Here is a 17,957-nt window from a genome sequence, read left to right on the forward strand (position 1 = left end):
AATAGTTTACCATTGACGTGCCTCAATATGGTTTTCTTAATTGAAAAAATATTTCCAAAATACATTTTTCATAAAATTCACCCTCCAAAAACAAACAAACGATTTATTGGCTTTGGTATAGATTTAAACTTAAAGCTTAAGTCAGTAATGAATATGGTTCAGGAAAGTGCAATTATGAACTATTTATTATTTTTTATAGCCTTTTTCCTTACACTTTTCCGACTTCTCTGAATTGTTTCAACTTCCTAAACATCACATTGAAGAGATTAATCAATATAAAATCATTAGGTCTCAACAACATTTTCATTTTTTATAAATACAACTGGATGTTATTTTGATAGTACTTCTATCTCAAACGCCTATAACATTCAGTATATCATAAAATTACAAATAAAACACTAATTGACATGAGTAGTTAACTACTACTTATGGATTTTTTAATAAAAGAAATAAATTAATAAACCCAATTGAATAACTGAATAATTAATTAAGCATGGTGAATAATAAAATAGAAAAACATGATTAATTTTTAAGATAAATTTTAAAAAATGCGTATTTTTGAAATGATCTCATGTCAATGGATTCTAAAGTTGATAAATTATTCCAAAAACATTTTATGATAATTAGGTAAATTGACGTGACACGTGATGAACTTTGCATAAAATTAACGTTCTAAAAACTGGGTCTATCAATTTAATAAAATCATTCAAAATTTTCAGTGGATATATGTACCACGCAATAAAAACTGCAATAAACAGGGGAAAGTCATTTTCATACAGCTAATGATACGTGCTTAAATTAAACCTATTCTGTTTTATTTTCATTATAATAAATTCGGTTAATTAAGGCGTCACTTTCATTTCTGTGCTGTATTAGATTAAAATTAAATGTGGGAACCGGATTTTTCTGAAAATTCAAGTGTTTTATGGTTAAATAATTTATAAATTATTAGCTAATGATTAAATTTACATTTTTTATTTGATTTTAAAGGAATATGTTTGAAGTTCAATGTTCCGAGATTAATCCATTAATCTAAACACCCGGAAACGTAATGTAAATACTTTACATAAAAATCAATATTTTATATATGATAATTATATTCAATCTAACGTTGTAAAACTTAATAAAAAGGAATTTTTGTTGTTTATACTTACCAATTCTGCTCGTATAATAATTAAAGAGTAAATGTTAAATAAAAATATAATAATTGATTATACAAAAATAAATATCTGACAACTTCTTACTTCTTTACATACTGAAGTCTCTCGTTGTTTGGCATTCGTGTAAAGTTTATTGTAGTCAAGGTTTAAATATTTGGACACAAAAATAATATAATATGTTTTTTTATCTATAAACAAAATCATAGTAAAGTTGAGCCACAAACAGATAGCCTCTTGTATTTAATCTTGGTAGTATAGTTTGAAAGATTTGAACTATCTTTAATTCTTTTAAACATATTCGTCATAGTAACCTTCTTTGCGCTCATAAAACTTTTCAGACTTTTTGTGGAGGATTTGTCTTCTTCATCCTTGTGTACAATACACTCTTTCGAATAATTATCTCCATTAAACTCTTTACTCGTAGCACTTGTGTTCGAATCGTTATGCTTTGTTGTATCGAAATTGGGTGGTGTATAAGTCCAACCAATTTTTTGCATTTTAGAAATAAGTTCCTTTGTTGAATCATCATTTTCTACCTCAGTTTTGTCTTCAGATATTTGATTGAAAGACTCGTTTTTGAAGGTGTCATAATCATCATACATATAACCATCAGATAGTTTGGGACTGGCTACCCAGCCACATTCAGCAGTTGCTGGTTCCTGGTAACTCGAATCTCCTTTCTTCTCTAGTGCTTCATCCTGCTCTGGACTGGCATTCCAATTATATTCTGGGACTTTTTGTTTCCTCGATTTTGAAATATTCTTTATACTAGTTTCAAACAATTCGATTTTGCGACGATCTCCTTTAAAAGTTTTTTTTAATATGTCTTGTCTTAATTCTTTTTTCCCGGAATTTTCTTCCGTCTTTGAACAAACACATTCGTTTTCAGTGGATTCATACATATCTTTAACCTCTGGTAATACTTCCATTTTGGGAATGATGATGTTTGTAATTTCTTTTGAAATTGACTTATAACTTCTTGTTTCTTCAGCTTTTAAATCAACATCCCAATTGTATTTTGAATCATTTTGATCAGTGGCATCTGATAATTCTTTGATTCCTGGTATTTCCTCGAAAATTGATATATCTTCTTGGTCTTGACCCTCGAAAACAAGTTCTAACTCACTAGTTGTTGTTTTGTCATCTATGTTGTTATTAGAATTTTTAGAAGATATTTCAGTAAGGAATTTTGAACAGGAAGATACTTCTGTAATAGTATCTAAATATTTCCAATCGTACTGACAATAATTGTCTTGTCTTGAGCAAGTTTCTGATTCAGTTTGACAAGCAACATCTTTAAGATAATTGTTATTGTCTGTATAATGCAAAACAGTTTGATAAATTGGAATAATTTTAGTGGTTAGACATTGTCGCTGTTGTCTTATTTGTCCGCATTGATCTTGATTATCTTCGGTCACTCGATCATGACATAAATATTTTTTCATGTGATTCCAGCGAACGATCAAGTACTTTATCAATTTAAAATACATTTTAATGTCCTGAAAATTAAAAACTAAGACAATATAACTCTATAGTATTTTAACGTCCCACAAATCTTACCGAAGGTTCCTGGATGTGAAAAATGGAAGGAGTAAAATAACTAACAACACTTCGCACTGACATGCTAGTTATAAAGTTTTCTGAATCTTTACAGTAGCTTAAAATAAATTCCATAAAAACGTGTAAAAAGGCAAAGTGAGCCAAAGGTAACAAACTCACTCTCCTAAAATTAATATAAACGTACAAATTATAACATATAAATTTATACATACTCTGCAATTAGTCGATCGAATTTGTCGTATTTGTTATGGCTTCTTCTCGTAATCATGTTGCGACATGACTGAGTCAGTTCCATCCATCTAAATTGGTATTCTGAATGGCAAATTGGGAATAACGAGATCGGCAACTGATTCAAAAATTCGCGAATAACGTGGCAGTAAGTTTTCGGATCGTACAATTTGATTAGGTCGAAAGAAGATAACAACGCCTCTTTCAGGTCACGGCATTCTTCTACGTTATGATCATTTGACCTGAAAATATAATAAAAATTAAATTTTACTGTAATCCATTTATTTACAAGTATATATACATGTTCTTGCATTATTCGATTTTTTTCGGATTAATAAAATGAGTACAGAGTATTTACCACATCGCTTCTATTATTAATTGATTGTCAAACGAAACGAAAACATCCTTATTCACTATCAAACAATATCATTATTTTGTTACCCACGTCTATGTTCTATTTTCCTCAGGTAAGCCATTACAACCAAATTGCCAATGCATTATAAAATTGCTAATTAAATTCACAAAACCTTCTAATAGAACGTAATGCAACTTTGACCAAGAGCATAAACTGATTATCATACATCATTTGTAAATTGTACGAATTATACAAAAATGACCTTTATTTGTTTAATATATGATATGACTACAAATTTAATAGAATCAATTAAATTATACTGAAGATTATTTGGTGTAATAATAAAATATAGACCGCCCAAAAGTAAACCATTCACAGTTAACTACTGAAAAAAGCTCACCACCTATTATTTATTCTTAAAATGAGTTGATAATGGTGAACATTAACATTGTCTTAAAATCTTTGGAAATATTAATTTTGTTTTCATCTATATAATATATAAAAAAGTGCATAAATTGGTAAAATTATGTGAAACTAGTTTAAAAATTTAATTAAATTTGTTACTAATATCAAAACAGATTTATGTCAAGAGACAATTAATGTGCATCTTATTATTATCTTTTTTTATATAATGCAAATAAAATGAATTTTTGGCGTAAATAACGACAGAAAAGAACCACGTCTTTTGTTTCAGGAAAGTCGTTTCAACAAGCAGGTTGAGCACCGGCGATTTTTAAGACATTGAGAGCAAGGTTTAAATGCCGGCCCATTCTAATGGCTTGCTTTCACTCTATTTGCCACTTGCATTGTAACAATACAATCTCAAATTAACATAATTACTAATAGTATGAACATAAAACTGATTAACTTCAACATTTAATTTGTTTTCTTAACATGAAAACATAAAATCACAATTTAATACAGATACATATTAATATTAAATTAGGCAATGAATGTTTTATTCAGTTTCATCATACTGCACTTTCTCAATTGTTATCAATTTTAGGCTCTTGTCTCCTTAAACTACTGACAACATGAAGTTCTTGATTTTTTAAATTCTAATCTTCGAATTATGTTAATTGTGTATAAAAGAACTGTTTGTTAACATTCCAAAATTAACAAAACAGCAAGTTATGTTAGCAAGTCAATAGAAAATTAAATGACTACTCGATAAAAGGAAAAAATATACATTTTAAAATAATCGTAACATCAATATAATATAATATAATATTTATCATTCAAATTTTAAAATAATCATTATTATATAGGTTTTATTCATTATAATATTAAACTATCTAATATTTAAATGTACCTAGTAAAACAACTTATTTCGTCATAATAAACAAAGTCACGTGTCTGAGATCGTCCAATTTAAAACTATGTAATTTAATTAAAACAATAAAAGAGTTCTTGTAATGTTTATGAAACATATCATAACCTTATTACGTGATGATAATTCTTATTTACTTACCTCAAAAATTTTTCTGGCCGCTCACGTGAACGTTTTTTAGCTGTAATAGCATCTGCAAGTAGTGACTAAAATCAACATTAAAAAAGAAGTTGTAATATCACTCACGTTTAGTTTGTAGTGGATTTTGCCTTCACAACAAATGTCTTCTAAAGGCACTCCGAACTCGAACCTTCAAATTATTATATAGTAATAATGATAGATTAAAAGAATCGTTTAAACATACTTTACGCATAAAACTCTCAAATAAACTGAGCTTGAATCCATTTCAATTATAGAAAAAATACTTTGACACAAACGACTCAAATTTGAAATGTCGGAGTATAAAAAAAGTTCAAATGCCACCTATTAAACAATGTGTTCACCTCACTTTTTTTATAAATAGGAAACTGTATATGTATATGTAGTTATTTGTATGTGACAAATATGTTAGGCGAAGTGCCCTACACAAAGAACTTTACAGGTTTGTATATTAATGATAAAGTAACTTTATTTTGTTAATTAAAATAATATTTCTCGAAAATTGATTTGCATAAAAAAGTTCGTTATTTGGTGGAACGATGGAGTCACAACACGAAAGTGGTATTAGGTGTAATAAATATTAATAATATTAATTACACATAATAAAAATTTCTTATAGTATAACATTTTGTTGTTTGTAAATTTTAGGAATATTAGGTATTATCGAAATAATAAATAATAAATGAAAGATAATAAAGAATATCACAGTTTTTATTTGATACATTTTGTACTTTTTGGTTTTACAATACGAATAATTATTCGTTCAATATTTAAATTACATCGTTCAGATCCTACTGACTATGGAAATGTTGGAATTTAGATTAATATTGAAAATATCGGTGGCGCTTTGAACAGCATCATGTACCGTTGGAAACGACCGTATTAAGGCAGTTTTCGTGTTGATCAGGTTGCATTTTTCCATCATTTCGTAAACAGGATCTAAAAGACAAAATATGTAATGTCAAATACAAACATTTAAAATTTAATTACCCGAAGTTGCAGCTACGTATATCGGAATATCCAATTTTTTATAACTTTCAACAACGTTCTTCAACATCGTTACACCCGAAGGATCGATGTAACTCAACGAAGAAAAATCCAGAATGATACAACGAATATCGGTGTTGACTTTCTTCTGCACCCTCTCAATTTTGTCTAAATTTGGTTTGGATCGATCATCAGCTTCCAAACATTTTGCATACTTTGCTAACTTTGTCCTGTATATAATTTCTTTTTGTGGATTAATTTCCACTCTCCTAATCAATTCATTCTTAAATATTCCTCTGGTGGCAAAGTTAATTCCTCCGCTGTACTGAAAGATTTTTATTCCTGGAATTTGCTCAGCCTAAAAATCAACATTTATAAGTAGTATTCATATTTTAATTATTTTGTTATTAGCACACACCGCCTTATATTTACTGGTATCCAGATAAAGATCTGTACGTGAAATATGTCCAAGTAGACACGTGTATGGTTTAAATGTGAGTAGAAGTATGGAGATGAGAGAGGCTATGACACCAGCAAGAAGGCCAACATCAATGCCAATGCCAATGACTGTCAGGAAGGTGATCAGCCACACGATAGCGTCCATTTTACTTAGCCGCCAAAAATTTAACAGAGCTGTTGCTTGTATTAACATTCCTTTCAATGCTACTACGATCACGCTAGCTAAGACACTCTGAAAGAATTTACTTTTGTTATGAATAATTAAAAAAAGAAGTTATATAGATATAAATAAACTAATATAAAACAAGTAAGTTGCACCTTTGGTAGAGGCTCAAAAAATGGTCCAATCCACAACAAAATGCACAACAAAATACTACAGGATACGATCGAAGCTATTTGTGTCTTTCCACCAACGGTTTGTTGGATTAACGACCTGGATAGAGAGGCTGTTACTGGCATACACGAGAAAAACGATCCCACTAGATTTCCAGATCCCTAAAATTATAGAAAATATAAGGAACTAACAAATTATGAGAAATAGAGCAGAAAAATTGAGGTATTAATTTAATTAATAAAATCTCAAGGTAGCGTGGCCGAGCGGTCTAAGGCGCTGGTTTAAGGCACCAGTCTCTTCGGAGGCGTGGGTTCGAATCCCACCGCTGCCAACTTTTTGTAATAAAATAAATATATGTGTATAAAAAGGAAACATATGGATTCTGTGTAATATGAATATCTGGCTAATAAAATTAACATCAGTAAACCCGCAGGAAAGTACACAATCTTCTCTAGATATAATAGAGCAGTGTACCTTCAACAGGGAAAATATGTTGTTACTTATTCTTTCTTTAATAATATGATTATTTTTACATGTTAATGTAAGATGTAAAAAATCGTCTGTGATTACTACCATTGCAAGAAGTTCTTGGTTAGGATCAACTTCATAATCCAATTTTTGAGCAAAGATCAGCGCCATTGAAAGTGTAATAGTGTAGGAGACGACAGCAATTGTGAACCCATCCATTATTATACTAGGCATCAGTGAAAACTGAGGTATTGCAGGTTCAGGTAACCTATAAAAAATAAATATTTCAGCATTAAACACAAATTAAAAAATTGGAAGAGGTTTTACCCGCTAGGAATATGTCCTACTGTGGTGACATTGTAACTTTCAGGAAGATTTCCGTATTTAGAAACCAGAGTACCTACGACAACTGCAATCAATTCAATGGGAACAGGAAAAGACGATTTCTTTGCTACTATTGGCTAAAATATATACAACTTTAAACATCTGTCCCATCTTTCTTTCGTTAAAGTAATCATTTACCTTTAAAACCTCGTTGTTTATAGAAGCAACCGTGATTGTAATAACGGAAATTAACAGAGCAGCTACATTATAATTGCCGATTTCATTGAATATACTTATCAGGTTCTAAAAAACAAAATCAATCAATTTTCAGGATTTACTGACTTTAAATCAATCTCACATTAATAACGGTGAAATATCCTTTGTGTTTTGGAATTCGCAATCCGAGGAGATCCTTAATCTGCGAAACTAACACATGAACTGCTGCCCCAGTGGTGAATCCATTGACTAGTGTTTCTGACAACAAGGCACTAACGGCGCCCAATCGCAGGGAAAACATAGCTAGCTGAAAAATCAACATTTTCAAATAAAAAGATATTTGATATAATAATAATTCACTTGTTGGTGAAAGTTTTTATACCTGAACAATGGCGACTACAAATGTGACAGCAGTTGCCACTTGAACAGGACTATATCCTGGCTGTACAAGTTTTATTGCAGGTGCATCAAAATTACTGTCAGTCGCATTTATATCCATACTTCTGGCAAAATAACTGGGATCACTATGTTCCAGCACTGCCTTTCCAGTCATCAAACATACTACAGCGAATGTACCTAAGCAATAAACGTAAATAATTTTTCAAAATCCCAACATTTAATAAATAAAGTAAAATAATCTGTTACGAAATCAATATTTTATCATAATAAAATCCAACTTTGCATAATTCTAACATGTAATTTACCATTTCTAAAAAATTGCAAATTCCAATCAGTAATTATTAGATCCTTAATCATAGTAACTTGTAATATAATGTACTCGTGGTTGGCGTTGAGAAATACGTTAATTATGTTTTCAAAACGTACATTTAAGCAGTTTTATCAACAACTGAACACCACATTATAAGTGAAATCTCTATATGCCTTGACTTGACTTGACTTTAATGGTATTCATCTTGTGAAAATCAGTTACAAAATTAGTTTTTTCATATTAAAATCGTAATAATAATAATTAAATTTTCATATTAAAATCGTATTAAAATAATAAAATCAATTAAAAATTTGTAAAAAAAGAAAAAAATTGAATGGAATATTAAAAAACAAAATAAAACCTAAAAAAATTGCAATTGTTAAAAAATCATAAAATAATAATTTTTATTTTTTTCTTTACAAAAAAGAGGTTTTCTGAGAAATTTTTGTTAAATTTTATTGAAAATATGTTTCTATATAAGTAAGTAATGGTGATTTATTTTATTTTTGCGGAAGAACGATATCGGCCACTGCAGATTTGCATTAATGAACGTTAATTAATTATTAAATTCATATACAAAAAACCTTGGTACGACATCAAGGCGACGTTGTGAATTTCAAAAGAAGCAATGAATATATCGCAATCAATTCATTGAACCAGCTACAATTACGCACACAAAAACTATAAACTGTTTAATTGTTAATAGTGTTTGAAATTAATAACATGACTTACCCATTGAGTTATGCCTGGAAGTGCCCAGAAAAAAATACACCAAAACAGGAAAGAATGCCATGTAGATTCCCATAACTGGTGGAACATTGCCCAAAAGTGCATATGCCATACCTGTTAATATTTTTAAAAACATTTTTTATAATTTTAACTTTTAAAAATAATTGTAACATTTAGTTCTTAATATTAATTACAATATTTAACTAGTTTAAAATAGGTTTGTGAATAATACATGTACACATAGGAGCAAAATAATATTGATTTTCATATGAAAATTAATAAAAATAGATTTTAAAATAAAAATTTTGAAAATTTAATAATTTTATTGACATTAATTTCAATGCGTCACTACTGAAGTGATAATAAAACTAATTACGCCAGCAAAATAAAAATTAAATAATTTAATTTAATTTCAAACGATTTCATTAATATATTTATTTTGTTTATCTTGATGATATAATGTTTGTAAAAAAAATATAAAATGAACGAACGAATCTGTTTTTATTTCATTAATATTTTGCTCTCATTTATCTTTATTTTTACATAATAATTACAAAATAAGTTCATATTTTTGAGAACAGGGACGCATGAATTTTGAATTAGATCACTTATTTTACATCTTATGAATTTAATCCTAAATCTATAAACAAGGTTTATTATATATCTTTGCTTTGTGTGAGATATAAAAACAATCAAACAATGTAAAATTCCATTGTTCTTATCTATCAAAGTAAATTGACCACGAACGTAAAAAAAATTAGGCAGAGATAAGAACGAAAATGGGTGCTTAAGTCAAATATGTAAATTATATTTGTATACCATTCACCTTGGGGTATATGCATTACTGCTACTGTGAATCCTGAAGTCAGATCGGACAAAATATCAGTTTTCCACCTGTAATGGGACAACCAGCTGATTGAAGGGATAAATCTCAAAAGGCCTTTCTTCAGTGTCAAGTTTTCGTCACAATCGAAAGCAGAACCTGAGAAAAAATAGTTAATGATAATTAATTTTTAATTAATTATTCTTTTGCTAATCTTCAAATAACACACAATAAGACGTTTATATTATGTTATATATTAACACTACATAATGTTGTTGACATGTTTTATTAAGAAATATATTTAATGTAATTTAAAATATAAAATAAATTTATATATAAAATTTATTTATTAGTAGATTTTAACACGGGTGTTCCGTCAAGCCGTGCCAAATAAAACTGAACAAATCATTTATAAGTTTCATCTATTTTTTTTTTATTTAAAGTTATTTATTACTATAGTTAGTATAAATAAGAGGTCATTTACACTTTTTCGGTAATCCGAAAAGATACATTAACACAAATTACTTTATAATTAAAACTTAATGGGGAAAGTTGCACGTTACAAATTATTATTATTTTTTAATTTAATTTAGTATTTCTTTAACGATTTGTGTGGACTTACATTTTTCCCCGTCAGCTTCATATTGAAAATCCTTCCTGACTTGGTCCTGTTCGTAGATTGGTCTCTCGATCCTGATATTGGAGGCCAGATACTCTTCCATCCTTTCAATCACAAAACAAACAATAAACATTAAAACAAAACCATCCGAAGCTATACCCACTTGGCGTTCATCATTATGTCAGTGTGTAACTGGTGTGTACGATATTACCGTACCGTACCAAATACCACGACCATTAATGAAAGAAAATGACTAACAAGTATTGATAAACCATTTTAATTACCTCCCAGTTCGGTGTGGAGGTAACGAGGTGGGATCGCTACGTTTGTGTTTTATTTTTCACTATTAAGATTTTCGCAACTTTAATTTTTTTCTCTTGTGTTATCCTTCACCCGAAAGAGATTTACGCAAGAGGCAAAGAGAAGTAGTGGACCGGAACGTGCTCAGAATGATGCTGTTTTTGTTAAACATGTCAAGATAAAGGATAAATGTGATTTATTCGCTCTGTTTGCTCAGTCCCTTGACGAATTTGCTCATTGTGTACACAAGTTTGTGACGCTATTTGTCTTTATTTGATATTACCAAATATGAAGTAGACGAGTAGCTGAGTGCTTTTTATTGTCAATCTGGTTTTTAATAAAATTTTGCTGTATTTATTTTGGCATATTTCCATCTTACAAAATATTATATTTTTAAATTGAATTATAAATATTTACAATTTTTTAATTTAATATATACATACATTTACTTTGTATTAAAATTATTTTATCATGCTACATTATCTTAAACTACCATTGTTTTTACTACTTCTTACTAAATTAAATAAATAAATTGAGTGAATGTTACAATTTTAGTTTTTACAAACGTATATTAATGTAATATTGCACATTTTTGTGTAATGAAGATGGAATATGGTTCACACAAAAACGAATAATGTATGTAATATCATTTGGTTAGGGTAAAAAACAACTTGGTGGGTCACAATTTGAACACACACAGCTATAACCTTCAACAAATCAGCTATTCTAAAGTGATTTACATTTTACTCAATTTGATTATAGACACTTAATTAAATACTACGACTTAGATTTTCATTATCTATCCGCGTTTGAAAGATCCCATTGTTGAAATGAGGCTAAATATAAACTCACAATTCATTAACCCACTTTGATGCACCTGATTTAACTACACTTCGTGAGTCCAGGGATAAAAATAAAAAGGGAAAACAATTCAAAAATTTGCCAACATAATTTCTGACCTGAGCTTCCCCAACAGTGACTTGTGAGTTTTCGTGCCGCAGATTCAAGTTATTTTAATTTTAGAGTTGGAGTGTTTATTTACGGTCTGACATACAACATAAATCAGCCATTCATTTTTTAAATACAACTTAAGAAATATCTTGGCATATATTAAATATTTTAAATAGAAAATAATGTTCAACATTGCGCTACTATATGTTTTGCAATTTTTCATGTCTGTCGTCTGTTTTCCAGGTAATTAACATTTATTATATAGATATTTGTTAATAGTAGTTAAATCTTGCGGATAAATTGCACTATTTTTTTCTCAGAGATTAAGGTCCGGGTTAAAAAATAAGCAAGCAACGTTTTAAAAATATTTATATATTTTTTGTTTATTAAAATTACACAAAACCATGTATTTTTTAAACTTTTCTCTTATCAGTTTAAATGTCTGTGACCAGAAGCAATTAGCAATATATAATGTGATATTTTTTGCCCAATTTTGGAAAACTGTTTCCAATTGGGAAGCATGAAAATATCTATTTAATAGATAAAAACGTTTTTTGGCCCAAAACCAAAACCTACTGGGTAATCTTTTAGGCAAAAAAATTGAAGATATCGTACTAGCAAATGGTACCCCTTGAGATAATTCTGTGAAAATATATCTTATTTTTCAAACATATTAGAATATTGTACTAATAATGCTATACTTACACTAATACTCTTTATATCCGTTTCCATCAATCCACCGTTTAATTCAATACATTTATTATATCTCGTAAGTTCGTGAGTACCTGACTCAATTGTTCTGGGATAATTTTCGCACATAATTGTTTCTAACACAAATTTATGAACATTTGAATTTTAGAACTATTAGTATAATAATAATATAAATATATTGAACAAAAATCTTCAAATCTTGTTGAAAAATAATATAATTTGTGCTTATTTTAACAGTTTATTTTAGAGATTACTTAATCAAAAAAATAAAATCATGAGAAGAATATATGGTTTCTATTTTTACTTAGAATTATGCATATGCATAATTTTTTTATGAATTTTGGTACATACCTATTTCATTTATTCAATTTTCATGCCTAATAAATTACCCTGTAGGATTTAGTTTTGGGCTAATAAACGAAACATTTCTTAAGTGGATATTTTCATGCTTTACATTGAAAAAAAAGTTAATAAAAGCTCAAATAATTTGGATAGAATTAAAAATATAATAATTTTGAAAAAAAACATATCAAATGCAATAAGTAAAAATTTTGATCTATATTTTTTTAGCAAACTGGGGAGATGTTTGCAATAGTACCGAAGATTGTTCGGATCACAGATATGTATGTTTGCAGGATAAGTACGACATTTGGAGATGTGCCTGTGATAAGCAAGTGATACGACAATTTTTCCTAGCAAACAATAAATCTGTCATTTTAGGTTTCACGTATGGTATAATGAGACAACGGGATGTGTGCAAGTATTTAATTCTTCATATATCATCAACAATACTGTAACCGAAGAGGTAGACAATTTAGGTAGAAACTTTTAATTCTAACCATGAGATGTTTAACAATACTCATTTATAGAAAAAAGCAGTATTTTAAAATAGAAAAGCCATTTTTCATAAAAAAATCAATAACAATCAATTAACAATTAAACTAGCTTTTGTATTAGCTTGTATGGCTAGAACGCTGAAGTATGAGATATTATATTTTATTCCACCGTGTCTGAATACTACATGTTAAATCATTTAGCTGGAAACCAAAGAATTGAATCTTTATCTTTTTTCTATAAATTGACTATTTTCGAATTAGAATAAATCATTACATTATATGTTCCATATATTTATGAAATATGTCTTAGGTAATCTAGAAAAAAAGGAAAACTTTATATTCTACTCTCAAGCAATTGCGGGATTGTTTATCCTTGGTGTTGTTGCGTTCGCAACAATTACTGTGATATTTTATTGTATTTATGTTCATCAATCGTAAGTTATTTTTGAATCTTTTTTGATATGAAATGTATATAAATATTAATAAAGTAAATTATTATTTAGGGATAAGGCATTAGCAAAAGCAGTTCGAAATAAGATTGACAAAAAACCGTAATGTACCAAACAGGATGCTGTGCGTGTGATAAACAAATTGCCTACCCGTCCTAGATTAACAAAAACATGTACAAACCAGTTCAATAGAAGACTCCCATTATACCTCTCATAAATAAAAATTTAATGAAGCTCGTTTGTCTTATTTACCTCAAATTTAAACGACTTTATAAAAGTAGTTCATTTGTACCGAAGTTTCAAATTTGATTTTTTGATCACTTGCAAACACGTGTAACGGTTTTTATTGCTATCTCTTTTTAGCGTACTTATTGTCAAATCTATGTGTCTTTGTCGGCGAATTATTTTGAAGAGACCACTGAATTTGAAATTATTAATTATGTTTTTGTTACTTGTTTGACTTTAGTGGTATATACATAAATTTTACTCCAATGGATTCATTTTATGACGCACCTAGAAAGGCTCCCGCCCCTGTGGCGTCGGGAAGGGTAAAATTTTAGACATTTGTTAATTGAATTATCATTAAATTACAATATTTTAGATTTTACCCTCTACTTTAGTACCAGAAGTGTCATTGCTTTGCAATGAACAAACTAATCAAAAGTATGGTGGTAATTTACCGTATTCTGGATGGACATCAAATCAATTAATGAATAAAGAAAACATGGGTTATAACAGGATGAGTGCCCCTCAAAATACTTCTCAAATTTTAAAGAAACAAGTTAGGTTTGAGAGCCCTACAATTCAACAAAGACCTTCTTTAACTTATGAACCTATACAAGTCAAAAGTGTTTCTCCAAAGTTTCCGAATAACTTAGATTTGAGGGAAAACTTCAAAGCAACAAAAGTGGGAAATATGGGGGAAACCACATCATCTGATATGGGTCTGATGAGTGAAAACAAATCATCAAACATGGGCGGAACAAATGGTAAGACTTTTGATCAAATTTATATGGCAAATGTTCCCAATCGTCATTTGGATTTGAGTATCATTGATCCACCACATAGACCTATCAGTAACATGCCAAAATGTAAAAATGATGAGCAGATTGCATTAAATGTCAAAGAAAAAAATGATCCCCCCAAAACATACAAAGAATTCTTGGAATCTCAAAAAAATAAGGAGGAAACAACTGGTGATTTCAACATTTATAGCTATTTTGAGGCTAAAAATTCACCTCATAGTGATAAGATAAAAAATGTAAATGAACGGAAAACACCAAAAAGTAAGAATATTTTATCACCAACAGTGAGTGATCAGCAAACTCCACCAAATATTAAAAATGACACAAGACCTCTTTTTAATAAGAATGATTTAACTTCACCAATTATTAAGAATGATGTAAGACGTATGTTTAATAAAAGTGATGACAATTTGCAATGTTTCTCAAGAAGTCCTAAATGTACTGAAAATTATGTCCCAAACACGAATAGGAATTTTAATGAACATTGTAATACTATTGAGAGGCAAAAAGATTCTCCTAATTTTATTAATTCAGAAGCTTATCCAATTAAAAAAAGTGTTCCTTCTATAGTACAGCCAAACTATACAACACCTAAAAAATGTGATGCTGCATCACAAATTCAAATGAATTATCACAACACTGAAAAATTTGTGCCAATTGTAAAAAGAAATAGCACAAATATGAATAGTGAATATGATGAACCAAATGATTATATGCCATCAATGCAACAAAACTATAAACCACCTCAAAAATGTGATAACTCGACACAAACAAGTATAATTGTCAATAAACAACAGGAAACAGTAAAAAAGGATGGTGAACCAACAATTAAAGATTTGCTGAAAATTATCTCACAGCAAAATGAGCAACTGATACTTTTACAAAAACAGGTTTCTTCATTTATGGAACGAGAGCATGCCTTAAAGCAACTTGAACCTGTACCACCACAGGCACAAAACTATGTAACAAGTACACAGCATGAGAATATACCACAAGGCATGAATAAAAGAGGCATTCCCAAATTTTCTATGATGACTAGTTTTGAAGTGTCATTTAGAAGGCCCAATAAGCATCAGTATGTGAATCATGGGCCAAAATTGACTGAAGTAACTGAGACTGAGAGCACAGACGAGAATGAAAAAAAGTGTGAAGACACTTCACTACATTTCAAAGAGCCATTAGAAGTTAGGGAGACATGTCCAAGTCCTGAGCCAAGTGTACGCATTAATGATTTTGAAGAGTATGATGACTCTGAGTAAGTAAAATATTAATTGGAATATTTGTGAGTAAAGGTTTCATTTTTAGTGATGAGGAATCAGCCACATCTGAGATTGGAGCCACATTTTATCAAAATTTAATGGTAAGAGAAAATGTTGAGAACTAATGCTGGGAAAATAGAAATATATTATTTCTTAAAAAAAACATTCATTTGAATCATATAATTCTTTATTAAAAATTATAGTTAAAGTTACTAATAAATTTATTAGGTAACACTTAAAATTTATACATGTTTTGCTAGACTATTTATTAAAGTTGTCATTAATTATAGCTTTAATTTTTGTTCTCAGAGTCAAGTAAACAATGTGTTAAAACGGGCCCAAATTCAGACAAAAGAAAATCTGGCGGATGTCAGAAGCGAGGCGTTGAAAGGCAAGAAAATGCAAAAAGTTCGGGAAGCTACGCTTAAACATCTTAAAAATATTGGAGTAACATTACCTCCTGGTGCTGAAGAATCTTCATCATCTCAAAGGTAAATTCCTAATGTTTTAGAAATGATTATTTCACAATATATATAACTTTTTGCAGTACTGATGATAGTGAGGAATGTAATGACACCGAGATCAGTTTTGCTGTGAAGCAACTGTTGATGAAATATCTGCCTGATGAACATTTGGCTAAGGTCACATATAAACAGACAGGATCAGGACCAGTGAATGGCGGTGCCACAGGTCCAGCATTGTTGTCAAACAGACCAGAATTCTCAATAGCTACTGTTCAGTATTTGCAAAAATATAATCTTATTGGTAACAAAGGTAAGTATTCTTATATAATTAATTTTACAATAAATACAAGAAATAATATTGTGTGATAACATTTTTAACAAAATTTAAATTACTTTTATTAAAATATACCAAAACTTAAATATTAGATTTGGTAATTTGCATTTTTATTAACAAATAACATTTTTGTTAGTAACATATATCTAAACATAATAGATATTTTTTAAATTTTAGATAAACAGACACTAGAGCCCAAATCCAGATTAACAAAATTGCAGTCTGGTGGGAATGGAAAAATATTGGATATATCAGCTTTGAAAAAACAACCTAAACTTCTATAATTCATTTTAAAAACTATTTTATAATCATTGTACAGTTTTATTCATTCATAATAATTGTGATATTAAGATAACTTCTAATTTTATTATTCAATAAATATCTATATACAAATGACTAGTTCACTTTGTTTTACTATACACTAAATGATTCTCCACATCCACAGGTACCTTTTATATTGGGATTATTGAATACAAACTCTGAACTAATTTTATTCTCTACAAAATCCATTTCAGTTCCTAAAATTTATATAAATAAACATATTGAAATTAAATTAAAAAATTATAAATTTACCTAATAGAGTAAGTTGTGCTTTCTTGTCTATAAACACCCTAATCCCATCTTGTATCACTTCTTCATCCAATTTTTCTGAAAATGAGAACTGTAGCTGTGACAAACTAATACTTACAAATAAATACCTTTATTTGTTGCATAGTCCAGCGTGTATGACAGGCCATTACAACCTCGTTGTCTAACACCAATTTTTAAACCTATCTAATGAAACACAATTAATTTAACTTTATATTTTGTGTAGCCTTATCACTTACATATTCATTTTTATCTTGTAAAATTTCCTTAATTCTTGAAACAGCCCTTGGTGTCTGTAACGAAATATAGGTTATGAAACAAAAACTTATGTAACTACCTTGATTTTAATTTTTTGTTTAACTTACAAGAACCAGAGCTGCCCTGGATGGTAGAAGTTTACGTTTCACAGCGCGGACTGTCGCAGTAGCTACGGATTTTGTTGCCATTTGTATTTATTTTGGTTAATTTTGAAATGTCAGCTAAATGTCAGTGTTACATCTGTGCCAACACAAACCATTATGATATGGCAGAGTTCCTAAAGTTTATCATATAGGTTACGTTGGCTGCCTGGCCAGTTGAT

At 29.2% G+C, this 17,957-nt stretch overlaps 5 protein-coding genes and 1 non-coding gene across 10 annotated transcripts; 3 read left to right on the forward strand and 3 right to left on the reverse strand.

Moving 5' to 3' along the window:
* Positions 1–1,186: 1,186 nt before the first annotated feature.
* Positions 1,187–5,076, reverse strand: LOC109598260 (uncharacterized). Its single transcript, XM_049964525.1, has 6 exons — positions 4,998–5,076; positions 4,880–4,943; positions 4,775–4,839; positions 2,933–3,190; positions 2,721–2,883; positions 1,187–2,659 (listed from the first exon to the last, which is right to left on the reverse strand). Exons 1-6 carry the CDS (start codon positions 5,036–5,038, stop codon positions 1,361–1,363), a joined length of 1,890 nt encoding a protein of 629 aa, XP_049820482.1. The 5' UTR covers positions 5,039–5,076; the 3' UTR covers positions 1,187–1,360.
* A 411-nt stretch (positions 5,077–5,487) lies between these two features.
* On the reverse strand, positions 5,488–11,711 carry LOC109598271 (prestin-like). Of its 3 annotated transcripts, none has more exons than XM_049965025.1 (13): positions 11,613–11,711; positions 10,464–10,564; positions 9,845–10,000; positions 9,022–9,132; positions 7,963–8,156; positions 7,723–7,887; positions 7,563–7,667; positions 7,368–7,501; positions 7,146–7,308; positions 6,557–6,733; positions 6,198–6,470; positions 5,783–6,137; positions 5,488–5,731 (listed from the first exon to the last, which is right to left on the reverse strand). In XM_049965025.1, exons 2-13 carry the CDS (start codon positions 10,561–10,563, stop codon positions 5,577–5,579), a joined length of 2,088 nt encoding a protein of 695 aa, XP_049820982.1. In that variant the 5' UTR covers position 10,564; positions 11,613–11,711; the 3' UTR covers positions 5,488–5,576. The 3 variants fall into 3 exon arrangements, with proteins under 3 accessions (XP_049820982.1, XP_049820981.1, XP_019869705.1); XM_049965024.1 differs by lacking the exon at positions 11,613–11,711 and adding an exon at positions 10,745–11,045; XM_020014146.2 differs by lacking the exon at positions 11,613–11,711 and adding an exon at positions 10,624–10,738.
* Positions 6,822–6,903, forward strand: Trnal-aag (transfer RNA leucine (anticodon AAG)). Its single transcript has one exon. It is a non-coding gene; the product is annotated as a tRNA-Leu (tRNA).
* Positions 11,712–11,731: 20 nt separating the features above from the next.
* On the forward strand, positions 11,732–13,941 carry LOC109598282 (uncharacterized). 2 transcript variants are annotated; one of them, XM_049965026.1, is made up of 5 exons: positions 11,732–11,954; positions 12,993–13,092; positions 13,143–13,240; positions 13,569–13,692; positions 13,747–13,941. In XM_049965026.1, exons 1-5 carry the CDS (start codon positions 11,894–11,896, stop codon positions 13,811–13,813), a joined length of 450 nt encoding a protein of 149 aa, XP_049820983.1. In that variant the 5' UTR covers positions 11,732–11,893; the 3' UTR covers positions 13,814–13,941. The 2 variants fall into 2 exon arrangements, with proteins under 2 accessions (XP_049820983.1, XP_019869715.1); XM_020014156.2 differs by having other exon boundaries at positions 11,749–11,954; positions 13,762–13,941.
* Positions 13,942–14,089: 148 nt separating this feature from the next.
* LOC109598265 (uncharacterized) lies at positions 14,090–17,185 on the forward strand. 2 transcript variants are annotated; one of them, XM_020014139.2, is made up of 6 exons: positions 14,090–14,255; positions 14,309–15,987; positions 16,038–16,092; positions 16,301–16,482; positions 16,551–16,765; positions 16,967–17,185. In XM_020014139.2, the coding sequence occupies exons 1-6, from the start codon at positions 14,199–14,201 to the stop codon at positions 17,071–17,073; spliced, it is 2,295 nt and encodes a 764-aa protein (XP_019869698.2). In that variant the 5' UTR covers positions 14,090–14,198; the 3' UTR covers positions 17,074–17,185. The 2 variants fall into 2 exon arrangements, with proteins under 2 accessions (XP_019869698.2, XP_019869697.2); XM_020014138.2 differs by having other exon boundaries at positions 14,094–14,255; positions 16,539–16,765.
* LOC109598266 (iron-sulfur cluster assembly 1 homolog, mitochondrial) lies at positions 17,136–17,899 on the reverse strand. Its single transcript, XM_020014140.2, has 5 exons — positions 17,743–17,899; positions 17,617–17,670; positions 17,488–17,563; positions 17,363–17,437; positions 17,136–17,307 (listed from the first exon to the last, which is right to left on the reverse strand). The coding sequence occupies exons 1-5, from the start codon at positions 17,821–17,823 to the stop codon at positions 17,204–17,206; spliced, it is 390 nt and encodes a 129-aa protein (XP_019869699.1). The 5' UTR covers positions 17,824–17,899; the 3' UTR covers positions 17,136–17,203.
* Positions 17,900–17,957: the final 58 nt, after the last annotated feature.

This window comes from Aethina tumida, chromosome 3, assembly GCF_024364675.1.
Source record: "Aethina tumida isolate Nest 87 chromosome 3, icAetTumi1.1, whole genome shotgun sequence".
Classification (NCBI taxonomy): Eukaryota; Metazoa; Arthropoda; class Insecta; order Coleoptera; family Nitidulidae; genus Aethina; species Aethina tumida.

Excerpts from the sequence above, each read along its gene's own strand:
- LOC109598271 (XM_020014146.2), bottom strand. Across the intron at positions 7,309-7,367 it reads GTAGGACATATTCCTAGCGG|GTTACCTGAACCTGCAATAC; the intron begins GTAAAACCTCTT and ends TATTTTTTATAG. Across the intron at positions 6,734-7,145 it reads ACCAAGAACTTCTTGCAATG|GGATCTGGAAATCTAGTGGG; the intron begins GTAGTAATCACA and ends CTATAATTTTAG.
- LOC109598282 (XM_049965026.1), top strand. The coding sequence starts at position 11,894 with ATGTTCAACATTGCGCTACTATATGTTTTGCAATTTTTCATGTCTGTC. Across the intron at positions 13,093-13,142 it reads TGGAGATGTGCCTGTGATAA|GTTTCACGTATGGTATAATG; the intron begins GCAAGTGATACG and ends CTGTCATTTTAG. Across the intron at positions 13,241-13,568 it reads CGAAGAGGTAGACAATTTAG|GTAATCTAGAAAAAAAGGAA; the intron begins GTAGAAACTTTT and ends AATATGTCTTAG.
- LOC109598265 (XM_020014138.2), top strand. The coding sequence starts at position 14,199 with ATGGATTCATTTTATGACGCACCTAGAAAGGCTCCCGCCCCTGTGGCG. Across the intron at positions 15,988-16,037 it reads GAAGAGTATGATGACTCTGA|TGATGAGGAATCAGCCACAT; the intron begins GTAAGTAAAATA and ends TTTCATTTTTAG. Across the intron at positions 16,483-16,538 it reads GAATCTTCATCATCTCAAAG|TACTGATGATAGTGAGGAAT; the intron begins GTAAATTCCTAA and ends AACTTTTTGCAG.
- LOC109598260 (XM_049964525.1), bottom strand. The coding sequence starts at position 5,038 with ATGGATTCAAGCTCAGTTTATTTGAGAGTTTTATGCGTAAA. Across the intron at positions 4,944-4,997 it reads TTGAGAGTTTTATGCGTAAA|GTTCGAGTTCGGAGTGCCTT; the intron begins GTATGTTTAAAC and ends AATAATTTGAAG. Across the intron at positions 2,884-2,932 it reads TTCGATCGACTAATTGCAGA|GAGAGTGAGTTTGTTACCTT; the intron begins GTATGTATAAAT and ends TATTAATTTTAG.
- LOC109598266 (XM_020014140.2), bottom strand. The coding sequence starts at position 17,823 with ATGGCAACAAAATCCGTAGCTACTGCGACAGTCCGCGCTGTGAAACGT. Across the intron at positions 17,671-17,742 it reads CCAGGGCAGCTCTGGTTCTT|ACACCAAGGGCTGTTTCAAG; the intron begins GTAAGTTAAACA and ends ATTTCGTTACAG. Across the intron at positions 17,564-17,616 it reads TACAAGATAAAAATGAATAT|ATAGGTTTAAAAATTGGTGT; the intron begins GTAAGTGATAAG and ends GTGTTTCATTAG.